This window comes from Azolla caroliniana, unplaced genomic scaffold, assembly GCF_043228905.1.
Source record: "Azolla caroliniana isolate FFs.n. ecotype wild unplaced genomic scaffold, voAzoCaro1.0.p SCAF_2, whole genome shotgun sequence".
Lineage (NCBI taxonomy): Eukaryota > Viridiplantae > Streptophyta > Polypodiopsida > Salviniales > Salviniaceae > Azolla > Azolla caroliniana.
The window spans coordinates 8,614,750-8,633,995 of NW_028230437.1; the positions used below are offsets into that span (position 1 = coordinate 8,614,750).

General features: G+C 46.0%; 1 protein-coding gene across 1 annotated transcript; it reads right to left on the minus strand.

The window, feature by feature from the left end:
* Positions 1 to 12,751: 12,751 nt before the first annotated feature.
* Positions 12,752 to 15,427, minus strand: LOC147867304 (pentatricopeptide repeat-containing protein At4g13650-like). Its single transcript, XM_087315101.1, has one exon. It carries the CDS (start codon positions 15,286 to 15,288, stop codon positions 13,051 to 13,053), a length of 2,238 nt encoding a protein of 745 aa, XP_087171227.1. The 5' UTR covers positions 15,289 to 15,427; the 3' UTR covers positions 12,752 to 13,050.
* Positions 15,428 to 19,246: the final 3,819 nt, after the last annotated feature.

Consider the following 19,246-nt stretch of genomic DNA (forward strand, 5'->3'; position numbering starts at 1 on the left):
CCAGCAGCTGCTGTCGTTTGGACGCGGGCTTCGAGGTGCTTCCTTCTGATAATCTTGGCCGCTTCTTTGGCTGAACGGTCTCGACCGGCGGCGCGAGCAATGTTATCCACTGAGCTACGGCATGCCACAGCTTTCGGCCCTCCTTGCCGTCCTTTCCTCGTACCGTGTCGATTGCCGCGCACAAACCGTCTGCAATCAACACCGGCCAATCCACCTTGATCCCTTCATAGGTGGCTATGATCATCCCTGCCCGATTTTTTGGCATGACAGGGGGTCGGGGGTACACGTGGCCGTACTCATGGAGCACTCGAGCTATCTCCCTGAATAGCGGATCTTCGCCGCCCTGCGTTCGATAGCCTTTGCCGGCTAGAGAGTACTCACCGAAATATCGGATGAGTTGCTCCGAGGTTGGGTTATCGATCTGAAAAATACCTCCCTCCGAAAGGCCTGTTAGCGCACGGATCGCTTCCTCGGTGATGACTTCTGTGTCGAGCTCCTTGATGACCCGGTCGGCTTCTTTGTGCGGTGGTGCCTCCATGATGGTCAAGAACCCATCCAGTCCGTGTTGCCTGAGCCATTTCCTGGCCGCTTCTGACAGCGTTTGTGGGTCCATGTCTGCTTCGAGGTCGAGGAAAGATGGCGAGGTAGAGTGGTGATGAGAGTGAGAGCGAGCGAGAGAGAGTTCCGAACGTGGGGGTTCTCTGAGTGCAGGTTCGCGTCTGATAAGCTTCAACCGCCTTGGTGCTTCTGTGCTTCTTGGCTCGCGAATTGAAAAGGTCTCCATGCGTTCTGCTTTTTCTCTGTGCGTCTTGGCGCCTTTTTCGAGCATGCGCAGGTCGTGTACCAATTTAGTATTAAGTAATGTGGCGGCTCTTAAATGCCCACTACGTACCTTTTCGCTCCTTGCTTTCATGTCCGTTCATACCTCGATTTTTAATGATTTCTTTTTTTTTTTTTTTTTTTTTTTTTTTTGACGGTATGTGATCTTACACATCCGTAGGTCCCTTCGGACCCTTACCGTTTTCCTTACGGGTTGCCGTGTCTTCCTTCGCCTCTGCTACGGGTTCCCCGTCGTCTTTTTCTTCCATCCGTACCGTTCCCGGACAGGTTCCCGGTATAGTGCCGGTGGGCTGTATGAACGGGTTACTTGGCATCGGTCCTTTATAGGGCTTTAGTCTAAATCTGTTGACCCACTTGCCTAGCACTTCACCGGCAAGTGTCCCTAACTGATAGGACCCGTTGTATTCCCGTGTCAGCCAATACGGGCCTGCCCATCTAAACCGGAGTTTACCCGGCATCTTGCCCATCCTCGTTTGGAATACTAGCACCGGCTTTCCGATTTCGAACATCTTTTCATTACCTTTCCGGTGACGGTCAACGAACGCTTTCCGTTGTCGTTGCTCCAATTCCATGTGTAGGATGCTGGCCAGCCGTTGCTCCTCCAGTTCGCATAGTGCTGCTAGCCGCATTTCCTCCGACTCCTTTTCATTCAGCCGTTCCCGTAGTTGGATCCGTAAGCTTGGGACCTGAAATTGCACCGGCATGACCGCCTCTAAGCCGAACGCTAACCGGAACGGCGTTGTCCGGATACTTGTTTTGTATGCCGTTCGGTACGCCCATAGCGCGCTATGGAGCTTTGTATCCCAGTCCGTCCGGTTTTCATTGATGATTTTGCGGAGAATGTTCTGGAGCGTTTTGTTGGTTGACTCTGCTAACCCGTTTGCTTGTGGGTAGTACGGTGTGCTCCGTTTATGGACCACGGCATAGAACGTTGTTAAGCTTTCAACTACCTAGCCGAGGAAGTGCCCTCCTTGGTCGCTGATTAATTCAATCGGAAATCCATATCGGCACCAAATGTTCTCGTACAGGAATTTTGCTGTGGATGACGCGGTGTTGTCTCTCAAGGCCTTAGCCTCCACCCATTTAGTGCAATAATCTGTTGCCACGATGACATAACGATTACCCGTTCTCATTGCCGGTGGCTTGAACGGTCCGACAAAATCCAACCCCCACTTCTGGAATGGCTCTAGTGGAAGTACCGGTTGGTGTGGCATCCGTGCTTGCTCCGTAGGCTGGCCCATTCGTTGTCATAGGTCACATTCCTTAGCATACTTGACGGCGTCTTTTAACGTCGTGGGCCACCATAAGCCGCTCTGCCATACTTTCCTTGCCGTCGCTTCCCCGGCATAGTGTCCTCCGGCAACCCCACAGTGTGCTTCCCGTAAGATTACTTGTTTCTCGTCACTACGGACTGCCCGTCTCCATATTCCATCTGCTCCCTTGTGGTAGAGAGTGTCCCGTAACAGACAGAAATTGCGGCTCTGCACCGCCAGTCGTTTCCTCTCGTCCCAGTTCATTTCCTCCGGTGGCAGGCCCGTGCTTAGGAACTGGTGTATGTTTGTCAGCCACCTATCTTCTGATGCCACCGTGTCGTCCGCTGCCGTTTCCGGGGTGATACGGAATAACTCTGCGTCCGGGAATTCATCCGATACTCCGTCGCCTGATTCTCCGGACTCTAACCGGCTCAGGTAGTCTGCTACGGCATGCTGGATACCGGGCCGGTGGAAGATCTCGAATTCGAACTCCTGCAACAGCAAGGTCCAACGGGCCAACTTACCGGTCAGGGACGCCTTGGACACTAAGTACAGGAGCGCCGAGTGATCCACATGAAAGGAGAACTTCCTTCCCAATAGGTAATGACGAAACTTTGTGACACTGTAGATCATGCCCAGGGCCTCCCGTTCCGTAGTCGAATAGTTCTTCTCCGCTTGGGACAGCTTCCGGCTGGCGTAATATACCGGCCGGTACCATTTGGGCTCCGTAAGTTGCATTAAGGCGCTGCCGATAGCGATGTCGGAAGCGTCAACGAACACATGAAATTCCTTGCTCCAATCCAGAGGCTGCACGACGGGTGCTTGCGACAAAAGTACCTTCAGGGCATTGTATGCCTTATCCTCCGTATCCGTCCATTGGAACGGTGTCCGATGTACCGCGGTGTGTAATGGTGTAGCCAAGTCAGCCAAGTGACGGAGCATCCGGTTGTGCCACCGGATCTGTCCTAAGAATCGGCTTAGTGCTTTGGCCGTTTTCGGCGCCGGTGCCCTTAGTATCACGTTTACTTTGTCCGGTTCGACCGCAATGCCCTCCTTACTTACAATGTGTCCCAGTAAGATTCCACTTGACACCCCAAAGATGCATTTCGCTGGGTTTAAGCTTAGCCGGTATAACCTACACTTTTCAAGGCATAACCGTAGGTGCTGCAAATGGTCTTTTTCCCGGCTATAGACTGCAAAGTCATCCAGGAAAACCTGCATGAAGGCTGGAATGTATTCGCCGAAGATCTCCATGATGATTCGCTGGAAAGTTGCTGGTGCCGTTTTTAGTCCGAACATCATTACTACGGCAACAAACACCCCCCATTCGGTGACGAACGCTGTCTTTTCCTGGTCGTCAGGGTGCATCCGGATTTGATTGTATCCGCTGAACCCGTCTAAAAAGCTATAAACTTCATGGCCGGCGACGGCATCCAGTACTCCATCCGTGAACGGAAGAGGGAATGCATCCGTAATTGTGGCTGCATTTAGTTTCCTGTAATCTACACATACGCGGATTTTACCGTTCTTCTTTGGGACGACGACGATGGGGCTCAGCCACGTCGCTTTCTTTACCGGCCGGATGAAGCCCACTCTTAGGAGTTTGTCGATTTCCTCCTTCACTTTGGCGGCGTAGTTGGGGTTCATTCGGTAACGTCTTTGCGCCACTGGTTTCGCGTCCTTGCCTAAGTGGATCTGATGCTGATATAATTGAGGGTCCAGCCCTCGCATGTCTTCGTATGACCAGGCGAATACGTCGCGAAACTCCGTGAGAAGTTTGATCATCGTTGCTTTATCTTCCGGCTTCATCTCTTTGGCGATGTGTACCGGCTTTGATTCGTCCTTGCTTCCTAGGTTCACTTCGTCGAGCTGGGATGTTTTTACCCGTTGGGAAACGGCCATTTCCCGTTCCAACGCTTCCTGTGCTTGCCGTAATTCCCGAATCGAATCTTTGTCTGGTTCGGCTTCGGTGTCGTCCCGCTGCGGCAAGTATGGTGCTACGGCTTCAGCCACGTCAATCTCGAAGAGTGGTACGATCTTCGGGTGTTCCTCCAAGTACTGGGCTTCTTCGTCGTCTGCTAACCCTTCAAGCATGTTCACGCATTCCGCATACAGCGGTGTGCATTCCTTACCGTTGCTAGTCCGTGGTTGTGTCGGTACCCGGACCTTGGCTTTTCCGCGCCGGAAGGTAATCATATTTTTACGCCAATTTTGCTTGATGTGTGCTGTTTTCAACCATGGTCTGCCCAACAACAGTGGGTACGTGCCTTGCGCCTGTAGCTGCAGCACGACAGCTGAGATGTGAAATGTGTGACCTCCTATGGTGACTTCCAATTTCCGTATTAAGCCCGTCGGCCGTACAGAGCTCGTATCCGCCATCCGTAGCCAGAACGGACATGGCTCCCATTCATGTATACCCAAGGCATCACACGTGCGGAGGCTTATTACGTTCACCCCGGAACCTCCATCGATTACTGTGTCGGGAAGTTCGTGCCCTTTGACAATAGCTGTAATCACCGGACTACTAGTGTCCACCACCGTCGGTCCCTCCTCCGGATTCGAGAAGAGGACTGGTGCCGGTGGGGCTACACCGTCTGTCATGACCGTTTTTAGTCCTTCCGTAAATCGCGGCATGAGTTGCAAGAGTCTTCCTAATGGCAACGTGATCTGACATTCTTGCAGTGCTTGCCATGTCTCGTTTTCTGCGTGGCTACCGCCGGCACTCCCTATGGTATTCGTCTTTTGCCGTTCCGCGTCCGCGACGTTCCTTTCATTGGCTTCCTTCACCCATTCCGTCGCCTGTTTTCGTATGGCCTCTTGTGTTTCCCACTCTTTGGCCATGCCTTTCGACCGTGTGGTTACTTGCTGTACATCCGCCACTTCCGGAACCACCATATTAACTGCTGGTCGTTTATCGTAGCTCTTTGCCGGGCACTGGTTACTGTAGTGGCCTTCCTGCCTGCAGTAGTAGCAGTACTCTTTACGGGTATTGTTGGATTCAGCATTGCTGGTAGCCGGAGTCGGTCCCGTAGTGAGTGGTGCGTTCTGTGCCGGTTGGCTCCTTGGGGTTCCATGTTCCGGGTCCCTAGGGTGACCACCTTTCTTGAAATTACGTTTCTTATTATTCTTATTTTTATTTCGGTAGTCCTGTCGTGGTGGATCGTAAAATCGGCCGTAGTCCTCCTGGTGCCTTCGGTAACCAGGGGAATGGTCTCTGTCGTATTGCTCGTGTCGTCTGTTGGACTCTCGATAACGGTCCGATCGCTCATACCGGTCGTAGTTATCATGCCGATCCCCGTACCGGCCATCATTCTCTTGTCTGTCTCCGTACCGGACATCCTGTGCCGGTCGGTACCGGTTCATTCTTTGCCAACGATCTTCATCTTCATCTCGGCTGCTTCTTGGCTCGATCCGTCGGACGGGTGGTGCTTGTCGGTTTAGCAGGTTATACTCGCACCGGTCCGTTGTATGACTCTTGGATTGACAAATCACACACTGGGTTCGCATGGTGCACTCCACTGCCGAGTGTCCGGCATTCAAGCAGATTGTGCATTGAATTGCCTGCCGGAACCGGAGATCTTCATCGGTGGGTAACGCCCGTTGCAGTGCTCCCAGTGTAAGCCATGAGCTTGACTTTTCCATTTCTCTGACCTGGTCAATGACCTGGTCAATGGTGCTTCCTCGAAAGTCGATCACCGTACACACCGTGCGTAACGGTTCCCGGAGTGCGTTTAAAAATATCGTCCGTAATTCCTCCTCCGGGGGTGCACGGGCAAGCTGGCTATGCATTCGTTGGAAACGGATGACGAATTGGGGAATGCTTTCCCCTGCCTCCTGTCGGGTCGTATAAAACAGGCCCACCATTGTCGTCTGGTCGACCTCCTTGTGGAAAAAATGCAAGAATTTTGCTTTTAATTCTGCAAAGGTTGTGATGGTCGCCGGGTCCTGCGTCCGCCGCCATCGTGCCGCTAGTCCTTCCAACGTGACCCCGAATTCGGCTATCTTCAAGCGTTCTTCTTCCTCCGGTGTCAATCGCTGGGACGCGTGATTTGCTTCCCATGTCTGCTCGAAGGCATGAACATGCGCTTCCGCGTCCGGATCATCGCGATACTTTGAGTATTGGAACGACATGTCGTCGTCCAGTATTAGGCCGCGGTTTAGTGACGTTTGTCGATATCTTTCCGGTTTTCTCTCCTGTTCCACTTCCGGTTCTTTTTCTGGTTCTTTTTCCGGTTCCTTCACCGGCTCTTCTTCCGGTTCCTTCACCGGCTCTTCTTCCGGTACCTTCGCCGGCTCTTTCGTTGGTGTCGGTGGCTTTGCTTCTTCCACTTCCGGTGTTGGTGGGTTGACGGCTTCCGTTTGCGGTTCCGGATAGCCCTGGTCGAACGGTTCCGGTTCTGGAGTCGGCACGGTATCCGACCCGTCGTCCTCCGGGCCGTCGGGGGTATCGTTGCTGCTCTGGTAGTTCGTGTGCACGCTGTATCCCCCTTCGGAATCCGATTCGTAGGCTGAAAAGGCTTTTGCCTCGTTTTCTCCGCTTGCCAGCGCTTCGAAGAGGCGTTCGGTTTCCCGGAGACTACTTAGACCGCTTCCGTCGTCCTGGTCGCGAGTTTGCTGTAACCGAAGAGATTCCTCCGCGACTCTCCGGATCACGTTGGAGAACGAACGATCCGAGCGAATTTCGTGCGCTGCTTGCTGGAAAGTCTCACGCCGTCTTTGCCGTTCGGCGAGGCGTCGAGCTCGGTCTGTAACCAGGTCGTGCGTTGGTCTAGTCATCCATTAAGCCGTCGTTCGCTGCGAGAAAGCAAGAATCGTGGTCGCCAAAACTGTGTTGTTCTCTGACCGGACAAGGCCTAACACAAGGTGTCACGGAGACACTTCACCAAAGGGTGATTACGGCATAGGATTATGACTCAACGATTACACCGACTTAAGTAGGTTACACGATTAGAGCGCTTTTGTTAATTACACGCGTAAGATATAACAGTAATTACAGAACGGAAATCAACACAGAAGTATAAACACCATACGCTCTATTAATTATCCGTTGCGATTACAATGGGGTCCGGGCCTTTAAATAGGTTTCCGGCCCGTAGTACAAAACGGTGCCTATCGCACCTATTCGGGACCCGTCCGGATCTGGAACGACATACCGTTTCCAGTCCGTCCGTCCACACTATGCTTATTTACAACCATACTTAATTAATTCCTTCACTCCGTATTTTGGACTCCTTGCCGGCCGGTAACATTCTCTTCATCAACGACTTTTCTAGGCACACTTGGATCTTCCCGATGCAGCAAAAGAGCGAAGTGTTTGGACACTTCCAAAATTTCAAGAATGAAGTCGAGAAAGCCACGGGCCGACATGTACTATGCCTTCGATCGGATGGCGGCAAGGAGTACTTCTCGGATGATTTCACGGCGTATCTCCGAAAGGAAGGAATTCAGCGAGAATTCACTTGCCGACACACTAATTCACTTGCCGACACACTCCGCAACAAAACGGAGTAGCCGAGCGCAAAAATCGGCACATCCTCGAAGTAGCGCGGGCCATGATGAACGAGAAGCATATGCCCAAGTCATATTGGGCCGAAGCGGCAAATATGGCCGTCTACCTAATGAACCGGTGCACAACATCCGGCGTGCACGAGGTCACTCCGCACGAAAGATTCTTTGGAAAGAAACCGAACCTATCACATGTTCGGATATTCGGCTCCATTGCGTACGTGCACATCCCTGACGAGAAGCGTCAAAAGCTTGACCCGAAGTCGGAGAAATGTATCCTCGTAGGATACTCACTTGAACAAAAGGGGTACAAGTGCTACAACCCCTCAACTCAGAAATCTCGAGTAAGTCGAGACGTCGTTTTTGACGAGTCCGCATCCTGGTATGCACCAGAGACAACTTCGCCTCCACTCGACCCGGAATTTTCCGAACAAGAGATCGAGGATGAAGATCGCCCTACGCGCATGATCGAAGAAAGTCCGATCACGACCCGACTGAGCAGACCACAAGAGCCTTTGAGCGATCAAAGCACATCACGGCCTAGCCCGAAGATGGACAAAGGCAAGGCGAAAATGGCGGAATATGAAGACGATCGCATCGACGACGATGAATCGACTCACTCACTCGACAGTGAGTTCGGCGGCTTCGATGTACCAATCGGAACTAAGAACGCCCTCATCTCTGCAAATGAAAAGCTCTGCCGATCCACTCGTGAAAAGAACCCCGTAAGCCGATTCGGCTACAATGAGTATATGGCGTACCATTATGCCTTTATGATGAAGGTAGTGACAGTACGGGAGCCGGAAACCTTTTCGGAAGTTGCAAAGGACCCGCGATGGATGGAAGCAATGAACGAAGAGATGCAGGCACTACGGAAGAACGAAACGTGGGATCTCGTTCCCACCTCACCACACAAAAAGGCGATCGGATGCAGATGGATCTACAAGGTGAAGTATAATGCCGATGGCTCCGTAAACCGCTACAAAGCTCGACTTGTAGCAAAAGGATACACTTAGACGCATGGCGTCGACTACGAAGAGACCTTTGCCCCGGTGGCAAAGATAACAACGGTGCGGACCGTAATTGCGCTTGCCGCGGCGAAAGGGTGGCACCTCCATCAAATGGACGTCAAGAACGCCTTTCTACAAGGCGAATTAGAAGAGGAGGTGTACATGATACAACCACCTGGCTTCAACTCGAGCACCCATCCGAAAGTTGTTTGCCGACTCAAGAAGCCTCTCTACGGCCTCAAGCAAGCACCGCGTGCTTGGCATTCGAAGATAACGCAATATCTTCATCAAATCGGCTTCCGTATGTCAAAATTGGACAACTCCCTCTACATACGAAACGATTTTGCAAGTTCGATTGTCATCATTTTATATGTGGATGACCTAGTCATTAGCATCTCGTCGAAATCAATAAAGTTAAATCCCTCCTTTCTGACAAGTTTGAGATGACGAACATGAAGGAGCTCTACTACTTCCTCGGCATCGAGGTAATTTGGACTCCAACCGGAATCATGATCTCTCAACGGCACTACATCCTCAACTTGTTATACAAGTTCGGGATGGCTGAGTGCAAATCCGCAGCAACCTTGCTCGATCACAATCTCAAACTAGATGCGAACTCCGGCACCAAAGCGTGTGAGCCGACTCAGTATTGGCAACTCATCGGGAGTCTAATCTACCTCACTATCACTCGACCCGATCTCAGTTATCTGGTCGGTCTCCTTAGCCAATTCATGCAAACACCGCGTGATACTCACTTGGATTGCACTAAGCGAGTTCTACGATACGTGAGCGGCACAATGGATTGCGGCATCCTCTACAAGACCGCGATGCCAATACGACTTGAGGGGTACACAGACGCCGATTGGGCCGGCTACAAAGCCGATAGAAGACCAACCTCCAGATTTGTTTTCTCCCTCGGCAGCGGAGCAATATCCTGGAGTAGCAAGAAGCAGCCCACCGTTGCTCTTTCGAGTACGGAGGCAGAATACAGGGGCGCAACCGTAGCTGCGTGTGAAGCCGTATGGCTCAAGAGGATTTTGAAGGATCTAGGCGTACCCATCAAGGATCCGACTTCCCTTTACTGCGACAACATGAGCAATATCTATTTGGCTCGGAACCTGGTGTTCCACGTGCGGACAAAGCACATCGAAGTGCACTATCACTTCATCCGAGAGCGTGTTCTGGCTGGCGATGTTGACCTACAACACATTAGCACCAATCTTCAAACGACCGACATCTTCACTAAAGCCTTAGGAGCCGACAAGCTATGGAAATTCATGACCGATCTCGGATTGACGATCCCTGACATTCCATGCTTGAGGGAGAGTACTGAAGACACTACGCAATAACGTGTGGATTCCGCAACCCCGCAACGAAGCAGCGAAGAGCTGATCTACCGCGCAAAGCCGTGAAGAAACACGCAAGCTGAAGCACAGACTTCGCAACTACGCACGCAAGCCGAAGCACAGACTTTGTAACTATGCACAATGCAAGCTGGAGCACGGATTCCGCAACTCCGCATAAATCGAGCCGACGCGAGTCGACGTGGACTCCGGAACACGAGTTGAAGCGGATTTCGGATACCGTCTGAAACCGACCCGACTTGAGCTTGAGGGGGTGTGTTGAGAATCAAGCTCAACTTGGTCTAGTGTGTGAACTCACCTTGAGAGTGAAGAGACACTCCGACGGTCAAGAGTCACCATTATGTCACCACTTTGTATTCTAGCATTTAGTATGAGTCATAGAATCATATTCTATGACATAACTTATGAGCTTTCACATTCCCCATGTTCCATGAGGCTTGTAGTTAATGAAGAGAGAGGGTGACTACATAAAGCACCCTCCTCTTACCTTGTATAATGTTGAGTCTTTCTCCTTTGTTAATATACTTTTACCTTGCGTATTCCTTGTCTCTCTCACTCTCTCTCTCACTCTCTCATACACACACATAACTCATATGTCTTCCGCTTCACGAGAATCCATCTCTTAATTCTTTACATCAACCAAACTCTAACTCAATCCCTTGACTTCAAATTTGAAAGACGTGACGCTTCGCAAATGAGGCCTTGATTAATTACTTCGTTGATTCCTTGATGCCTACATGGTTTCTTTCCCTCTCTTTATATAGCTGTTCGGATGCTCACATGCATGTGTTGTATGTGAGAAGTCATGAGATGGATATAATGCATGAAATGCATGTGATGTATGATTATCTCTTGACATGGCGTTATATCTAATGAGAATAGACATAATATAATGGTTTATACTCTATCCTTAATGTGCAAGGTTATAGGTTCAAGCCTTACAAATGTTACTTGAAATAATATTTGAGTTTGTTTTTATATCACGAAGCAATTGCTTCACGACACAGGAAAGCTCTTCTCATCATATATATAATCCTCTCATTCACAATGCTAGGTTTCCTTCTCGTCATATATGTTTGGGTTCGGTCCAAGCTCACACCAGTCCAGCCAACTTGCCTTTTTCTTTAGTACGTGCTATTTACAACTAAGCACACGTATGCTAACAAGATTGAAAAAGAGAAGTAGAGAAGGAGGCAGAAAGATGGGATCATTTTAATGAGGTTACCAGATAATTCGAGATGATGGTAAAGTAAGATATGTGGATTGAAATGCATCCCGGTCCATTGCCTAATCAACACACAATTGCATTAGAAAAGACAAAGGAGGCCTTAGCTAATATGAACTCAATGAATACAATCCATTAACCGTAGAATTCAACAAATGAATGAGGTCTTTCACTTGGGATGTGTAGTGCACAATGCTAAACCAAGGACCAATCTTAGATAAAAATTTGGTAATGTGACTCTATGAAACTAATTTGGTTCTCCTCTCTCAATATGAAAACACTCTTCAACATTCGACCACATTCTTGATGATTTTCATAAAGCAAGCGGCATATTTGTGAACATTGGGAAGACCAACTACATGCAACTTTCTTTACTAAAATTCTTGAACTTCATATCTATAAATCATATTTAAGTTTCTCTATGCTTATATATTGATAGAGTTTATTGGCTTTCACTTGGTATACCAAGTGTAGCTAGACTTCTTTGCGTCCTTAATCAAATGATTTATATGAATTTCATGAAAAGCATTTGATTTAGTGTTAATCACATTTCTATTTCCATGAACTTCTTATACATTATTATAGTCTGGTATTCCCTTGGTATACCAAACAAATGCAAAACTATCACTACACAAACAGAGAGAAACATAGAAATGATATATGAATTTATTGAAATCCATGAAAGTATTTGATATAGTACTGACAAAAACTATCCCAACAAGCAACGGAAACATTTGGTGCACCAAGTAAATTGCCATATATGAATGTAAGTAATAGAAAGTGAGCAATTTTCAAAACAACCTTACATAAACATTTAGTTATTCTACTTCAATTAATGTAGAGAATTTGGTGCTCTTGTCACTTGAGAGAGTGGCATATTCATGAATATAGATAAAACCATAGTACATAATATACTTTTCATACGAATGCAAACGAATGCATATGTTATCAAAACATTCGTATGTTTTTTTTTCTTACACTTTTTACCTTAGCTTTCTTATCTTAAAAAAATATTACCTTATAATAAACAATGAATACAAGATTATGGTATTTACCATACTTCGAGTGTGTTTACCATACTCGAATGATTGAAACATTCTCGAATGCGAATTCACGTATGGCACATATGGTTCATACTATGGACAAAACCATATGCATGATTGTTAAAACTAAACTTATTTGGTAAAATTCTTAGACTATCTAGCACTCACATTTTTGTGACTTCGCTTATACATTGTATGTTAGTCTAAATTTTATGGTGTTACATAAAATGCATATGACACAAAATGTCATGACAATTCAAACATTTCATGCTTGTCTGTCTAGGCGCTCCTCTTGTATTTAACCTAACTTCTCTCTACTCACTATGTAGTACATCCACGGAGAAACTACAATCATACAATGACATAACACTTCATCACATTTCTCTCGGTCATAATCACTTTGTAATTCTCTTGCTAGTTAAAAGTGTGCGCACTTGTGGCTTGTATGGTTTCACATTTTCTTTTACCACATAAGACTATGAGTCTCTCAAATAAAGGCATACATGGCATAGTCTTACTTGGGTTCATGGCTGACATGGTTGGTGTCTGAATTTCAATACATCTCATTTGCTTCCAATTTGAGCACAAACCATTGGTTAATTGGGTTTGAATCTTGTGCTCTTGATTGAAATCTTGCATCTAAAATTTAGCTTGATCATGACATATGACTTTTAACTCATAGCCAAAGATTCTTTTGTGATTTGGTTCACATATTCATGATTGATGTCAAATCCTCCACTTGTGTCTTCTTGTTTAGTCTTTCAAAAATAACATATCAATCAGAGATCTCGATCAAACTCTTAACCTTTCTCAAAGCTTTTGTGCACATTTTTCTTTCATCTTCTCCAAAATATCAGCTGCATCAATTTCCCTACTGGCCAATGTATAAATTTGTGATAGAATTACATACAGGCAAGCCTCTTCCGGATAAAGCTCAATGAGACGCATCCCTATCCGTTCACCTCTCTCAATATCACCTTCATTCTTACAAGCACTCAAGATGGTTGACCATGAAGCATATGTGGTCGAGAATGGCATATTTCTAATTAAGTCCTCAGCCTCATCCAATAGGCCTGATTTTGCTAGCAAATCAACCATACAATCACAATGCTCTTTAGTTGGTATGATTCCATGATCGTGTTTCATCGATGCAAATAACCTCCGTCCCTCATTTATGAGGCCGGCACGACTACATGCTGAGAGGACACTGACATATGTAATCTTATTTGGCACAACTTTTCCTCGTTTCATCTCGTCAAAGAACTGAACAACCTCTCGTCCATAGCCATGTTGAGCATATACATTAATTATAGCTGACCATAGTACAACATCCCTGACGAAGATGTTATCGAATATACCCCTTGCATCCTCAAGGCTCCCACACTTCCCATACATGTTAATAAGCGCTGTTCCCACAACAGTATCTTGTGTAAAGTTGTATTCAACGGAGAGGTTGTGTATTTTCCGACCTTCTCTTAAAACCACTTGGCTTGAACAGGCTGACAAAACATTGGACAATGTGAAGTTATCTGGGGTTATTACTTCGTCTCTATGCATTTCCACAAAGAGATTGAGAACCTCTTCACCTTTATCATATTGGTTACACACTGCAAAGATTGAATTCCATAACAAGACATTTTGCACTTTCCTTTCATGGAAGGCCTCTAGTGCATCCTGAAGGCTGCCACAATTGCCATACATGTTTACAAGGGATGTTGTAATCACAACATTAGATTGATAGAAAACACGAGAATGTATTCGTTTACCTTCCGTCAACACTTGTCTGCCCCCAGCAAATGTATCGAGAATGCAAGAGTAAGTGATTTCATTAGGAGCTCTTCCTTCTTGCACCATTTGCTGGAAAACCAAGAGGGCTTCATTACTGCATTTATCATCGCCATAACTTGAAATCAACGTATTCCAAGCGACAACATCAGTCTCAGACATTTCTCTAAGCAATTTCAAAGCGGTGCTGAAACACTTACACTTCCCATACATGTTAATAAGAGAATTCGCTACCGTGAGGTCGCTTTCGAATCCTACAGAGACAATGATGCTATGGATATCCATGCCTTTGGTTAGCTTTATCTGGTTTGCATACACAGATAGTATACTAGTAAAAGTGGCTGTATCTGGAGCAATATCCTCTTCTAACATTTTCTCAAAGATTTGACTTGCATCATCGAGCTTGCCATGATGAACATGGGCAGCTAAGATGATATTCCATGCAGAAACAGTTTGCTTAGAATTCACATCAAAGGAAGCATCAGCCTCATCGAGAACTCCCCACCGTCCATACATGTTAGTAAGAGAATTCCACATGTAAGGATGCGTTTCTACTTCACTTCCGGTTATCCTTGCATGTAAATACCTTCCATTCTTTGCGAATTTCAAGCATTTACAAGCCGAGAGTATGCTCATGAAAGTGAAACTATTAGGCAATATTCCTTCTTCCAACATGCTACTAAAGAGAATCAATGCTTCTTCTCTCTGGCCATGTTTTGCACACTGGGCAATCATCGTGCTCCATGTGATCACATTTCGGACAGCCATATGTGAAAAGACCTTCCAAGCATACTGCATACACCCGGCTTTTCCATACACATGGAGGAGAGATGTGCCCATAACCACATCGTTGACCGATACATCTTGACCCATATGAACATGCATTTTCTTTGCATAAACAATGTTGTCTATTTCTTCTCGAGATGAAGAAAGCATAGCCAGCCATGTTATCTTGTCAGCTAGAACCGATTCTATTTGCATTCGCCAGAAAAGCATTCTCATTCCTTCAGATTCTCCTCCTTGAGAAAGAGCTCCTATCATACAATTCCAAGCATTGATATGTTTCTCCTCGGTCCTTGAAAAGCACGATTTCGCATCATCGAGAGAACCACACCTAATGTAAAATTGTATAATAATGCTTCCGAACGATATATCATCCTCCATGGCACAAGAGACAACCTCATAGTGAAGATACATGCCCTGTATGAGATTCTTCATCTTTGCGAGATCCCGAAGAAGAGATTCCCGTGTTTCGGCAATCATGAGAGAGTGTATTCTTCCATAGAGTATTCCTTAATGATGATACATACGAATGATTCGGTTGGAGATGAAGTGCAACGAAGGCGAAGACGTAATTGTGGATTGGTTCATAGATTTCATGATTCTGATACCGTTTGTCCGAGTTATGCAAAACAGTGAGACTCGGAAATTATAGGATTTCTCTCCCCTGTTTCTTTGTTTGTTTGTCTTTAGCACAGAAAAGAAATGGGCCTTAATGCCAAATTACAAAACTAGCACTCTATCTTAAGAATGGATCTTAATGCCAAATTACAAAACTTGTTAGTCCAAGAATGGGCCAAAATTTCTCTAAACTTCTGTCCGCAAAATGATGAGAGGATGGGTACTTAAGCCCAATCGAACATTGGATGGCTGATAACGTAGGCGGATGTCTAGTACTTTGTCTTCATGGTAATCACGTCGAACAAATCCGCATGTTGATAAAAATGCTCGAAAAAAGACTACATGTTTGGATCTCAATATATGATCTCCGATCGTGGTCTTATTGATCTCCAACTATGGCCGTTTGTCCTGTGCTTGTGAGCAAGTAAAATGCCTTTTAACACATCAAAAGGGATATCACTTTGAACTGACTATTATTTTACAAAAAATGGAATTTAACTTAGAATTTGATGGCACCATCTAAGCGGTGATAGAAGCTTTACTGAATTTTTTTGAATGAACCTCAAACATCCAAAGCTTGCATCATTGTGATTTAACAAAAGTATATACATTAAAAGCAAAATCATTATTAAATGCTAAAATTGGTCACTTCTAAAAGTATATGCACATAATCTTGACTATTGTGAAAATTACTCTAAAAGTATACCTGACTATGACGTATAATGGGTACAATGAATGTACTTTTGAACCTCGAGCAAGCAGAAGGTTCCCCTTATGGAGTGTCCACCCTCCATTCTGGTCTCCTGTTGTATGAAGTAGATGATGCTCCGGAGGCTATGATAGTCATCAACAAACATCTAATTACTGTCTCCCCTTTTTAGCAACCACGCAAGCAAATGCGTGCAACCCATGTATGGAAAACCGTATCTACGGTTACATTATGGATATTATGGAAGTATCGTTGTAAAAGACGATATGAGTCCATAATTCCTCTGCTCTCAAATATATTACCAGAATAATGGGGGACCTTATTGGTGGTTGTGTTGGGGCAATGTGACAATATGCCGGGCTCTTCAGAGGTTGTTTTGAAGAAAAGGAAAAAATTACTACAATTATGGAGGAGGTTACCTCTGTTCACAATCTCCTCTCAAGGATCGTTATGGAAATATCATCACCCTTGGTCCTTGCTTTGACCACTTCTTTTGTATATAATACTCTCTAATTTTACATTTTTGTAGCCCTCTGGCGCTTTTCTTAATATTAATGGAGGAAATCTTTTTGAAAATAAAAAAAATAAAAAAAATAAAATGAGAAGTTGGCACGGACGTCTTCATTAAGTTGTTCGACTGAGATCAATGGAGTTGAGAGCCCAAGTACGTGTCAGACATTATGTAGTACGAGGGTAGAGCCCCTTGGAAGGTTAAGCTCTAACATGCAAATTCTGATTATTGCACAGTGCTGTGAATTTTTGACTTGGACTGAGTCGAAATGCCATGCCGAATATTGCAGAAATTGAGATCTATGAGGGGTCACATAATAGGATGCACATGAATCCAAGAGCCAGGTGCTTGATTCCTCATTTGTGAGCAGAACTTCTGACTCAACTGAGTTATCTATGAATAAGATGTTCGAGTCATCCATCAATACTTCAATTGATGAGCTGACGTGGTTGACCTCCTCATGTTGGCCACCCTTCTGATAAGCTCACTTAGCTTTATCATTCTTCACTTTAAAGGTGCGACAGTCAGCCTTGATGTTGTCGCGGAAATCCGTGCATACGTTGTCATGAGGATTTTCGGCTATGGTGAGAAAACCCGAGTAGGATGAATAAAATGGGGATGTGCAACATTGCACATGATTATTAAGAAAACAAATGTAAAAGGGAAAGGTAAAATGTAAGGTGTTAAAAGTGCACTACAAAAATTTATAAAGTGTAAATGTGATGTGCACTTATGTGCACATGCACATGTAGACTAAAGGGGAGTACATGAAGTACGGATGTAGTGGGTAGTGGGCATAGTGTGTGTGTGAGGGGAGGGAGTTAAGGCCCCATCAATCTCTCATCCTAAGATCAAGGCAAACATCCCCATTGAAAGAAGGGATATTTGGCCTCTCTTTTTGTAATGTGCCTCACCCCTTACTACTATAAAAGGGAGTGAGGGGTTACAATTGAGGGGATCGCCATTTTGTTGGTTTGGGTAGACCATTAGGGTTTCAGGTCTTAGGGTTTTGGGTTTAGGGTTTCATTCATTCTTCTTCTTCTTCTTCTTTACCTATCCGGCTAGGGTTTCATCTAACGGTTTACATTCGGCCTATGTGGCCATGGTTGTAATTCATGTGGTGTTTTCGTAATATGATCATTCGATGGATCTTGTCTTGTCTTTAATCTTAATCTCTCTAGCCTTAATCCTTCTACTCGGTTAAACTCCCAAGATTCCTCCCCTTTTCCCACTCCCTAGTCCAAGCCCCCCCGGTCTCGTCCTACCCGACATGCACACGCGGATATCCGCGACAACGTGTCGGCTTGAACGGGACCATGGGGGTTTTGGACTTGGGAGTAAAAGGGGGAATGGAAGCTCAACCCTTACGACCTCTGAGCTTGGAAGGATAGGAACAATGATCAAAGGATTAACACAACAAAGAACTAACCGAGACAAGGTTCATCAAACAAATTCCATTACGAGGCACAAAATGTTGGGAGACAGGTCCCTCCAGATGGGAAGGGAGAAGAACAGTGTTGATGAACAAACCGTATGAGGAGTACCCGGCTACGGAGAGCCGGATGGTGCAGACCTGGTGAGGAGTGCTCACCGGATGAAGAGACATATTAGTAAATATGTTTATGAGAGTCTATCATGGCTATATTTGTAAATAGCCGAAAAGTCATATTAGTATAAATATGACTTAGGGCAAACTTTTAGGTAGCAGTTGTTATTCTTGTTGGTGCAAAGAGAGATAGAGCGCGGAACTGTGTACAGAGAGAGAGAGAGAGAGAAAGAGGTTGTTGCCTCTGTTGTAACCGCCGCCTGTGGTGAGGATCGTGAGCACGAGGTCGTTGCCTCCGTGAACTCACTGTTGTACATTCTAGCATAGTGATAGTTTGCAGCCTGTGGGCTGCCGTGGTTTTTCCCTTAGTTCGGGTTTTCCACGTAAACATCCTGCGTACTCGTCTCTTCTCTTTGTGTCGTGCATTCATTCCCGTTTTCTGTGTATGATTTTAAGCTCGGTTGTGGCCGAGCATTGCGCATAAGGAGCGTTTGAGTTCCCGTCACAAAAGCCACAATATGATTATAACCGCGGCCATATAGGCCGGACTCAAGCACAACTAGAGGAAAACCTAACCGAATAGGAAGAAGAACTAAACCCTAATCGAGAGAAACACACACACACACACACACACACACAAACACACACACTTACACACACACACACACACACCATGCCTAGTACTTATTACACCCTTAGTTCCATGCACTCCTCTTTTCTACATGTGCATGTGCACCTAAGTGCACATCACATTTACTTCATGAACTTTGTGGTGTACTTTAGCACCTTACATTTCACCTTTCCTATTACATTTGTTTTCTTATTCTTAATCACAAATTCCCTAAGTGCACGTGCAATGTTGCACATCCCCATTTTATTCGCTCCACCTGGTTTTCTTACCATAGTTGAAAATCCTCACGACATCCACCCTCACCAAACTGTGCATCCACCAGGATGTGCCAAGAAAGGGGAAGAGGTGAGATTTTTGGCAATGGTGATCAACTGGGTTCCTCTGTACCCTCGTCCGACTTCGTCTTCCACTTCGAGCATGCCC

What these genes read in the sequence shown, in the direction of transcription:
- LOC147867304 (XM_087315101.1), bottom strand. Translation starts at nt 15,288, where the DNA reads ATGATTGCCGAAACACGGGAATCTCTTCTTCGGGATCTCGCAAAGATG.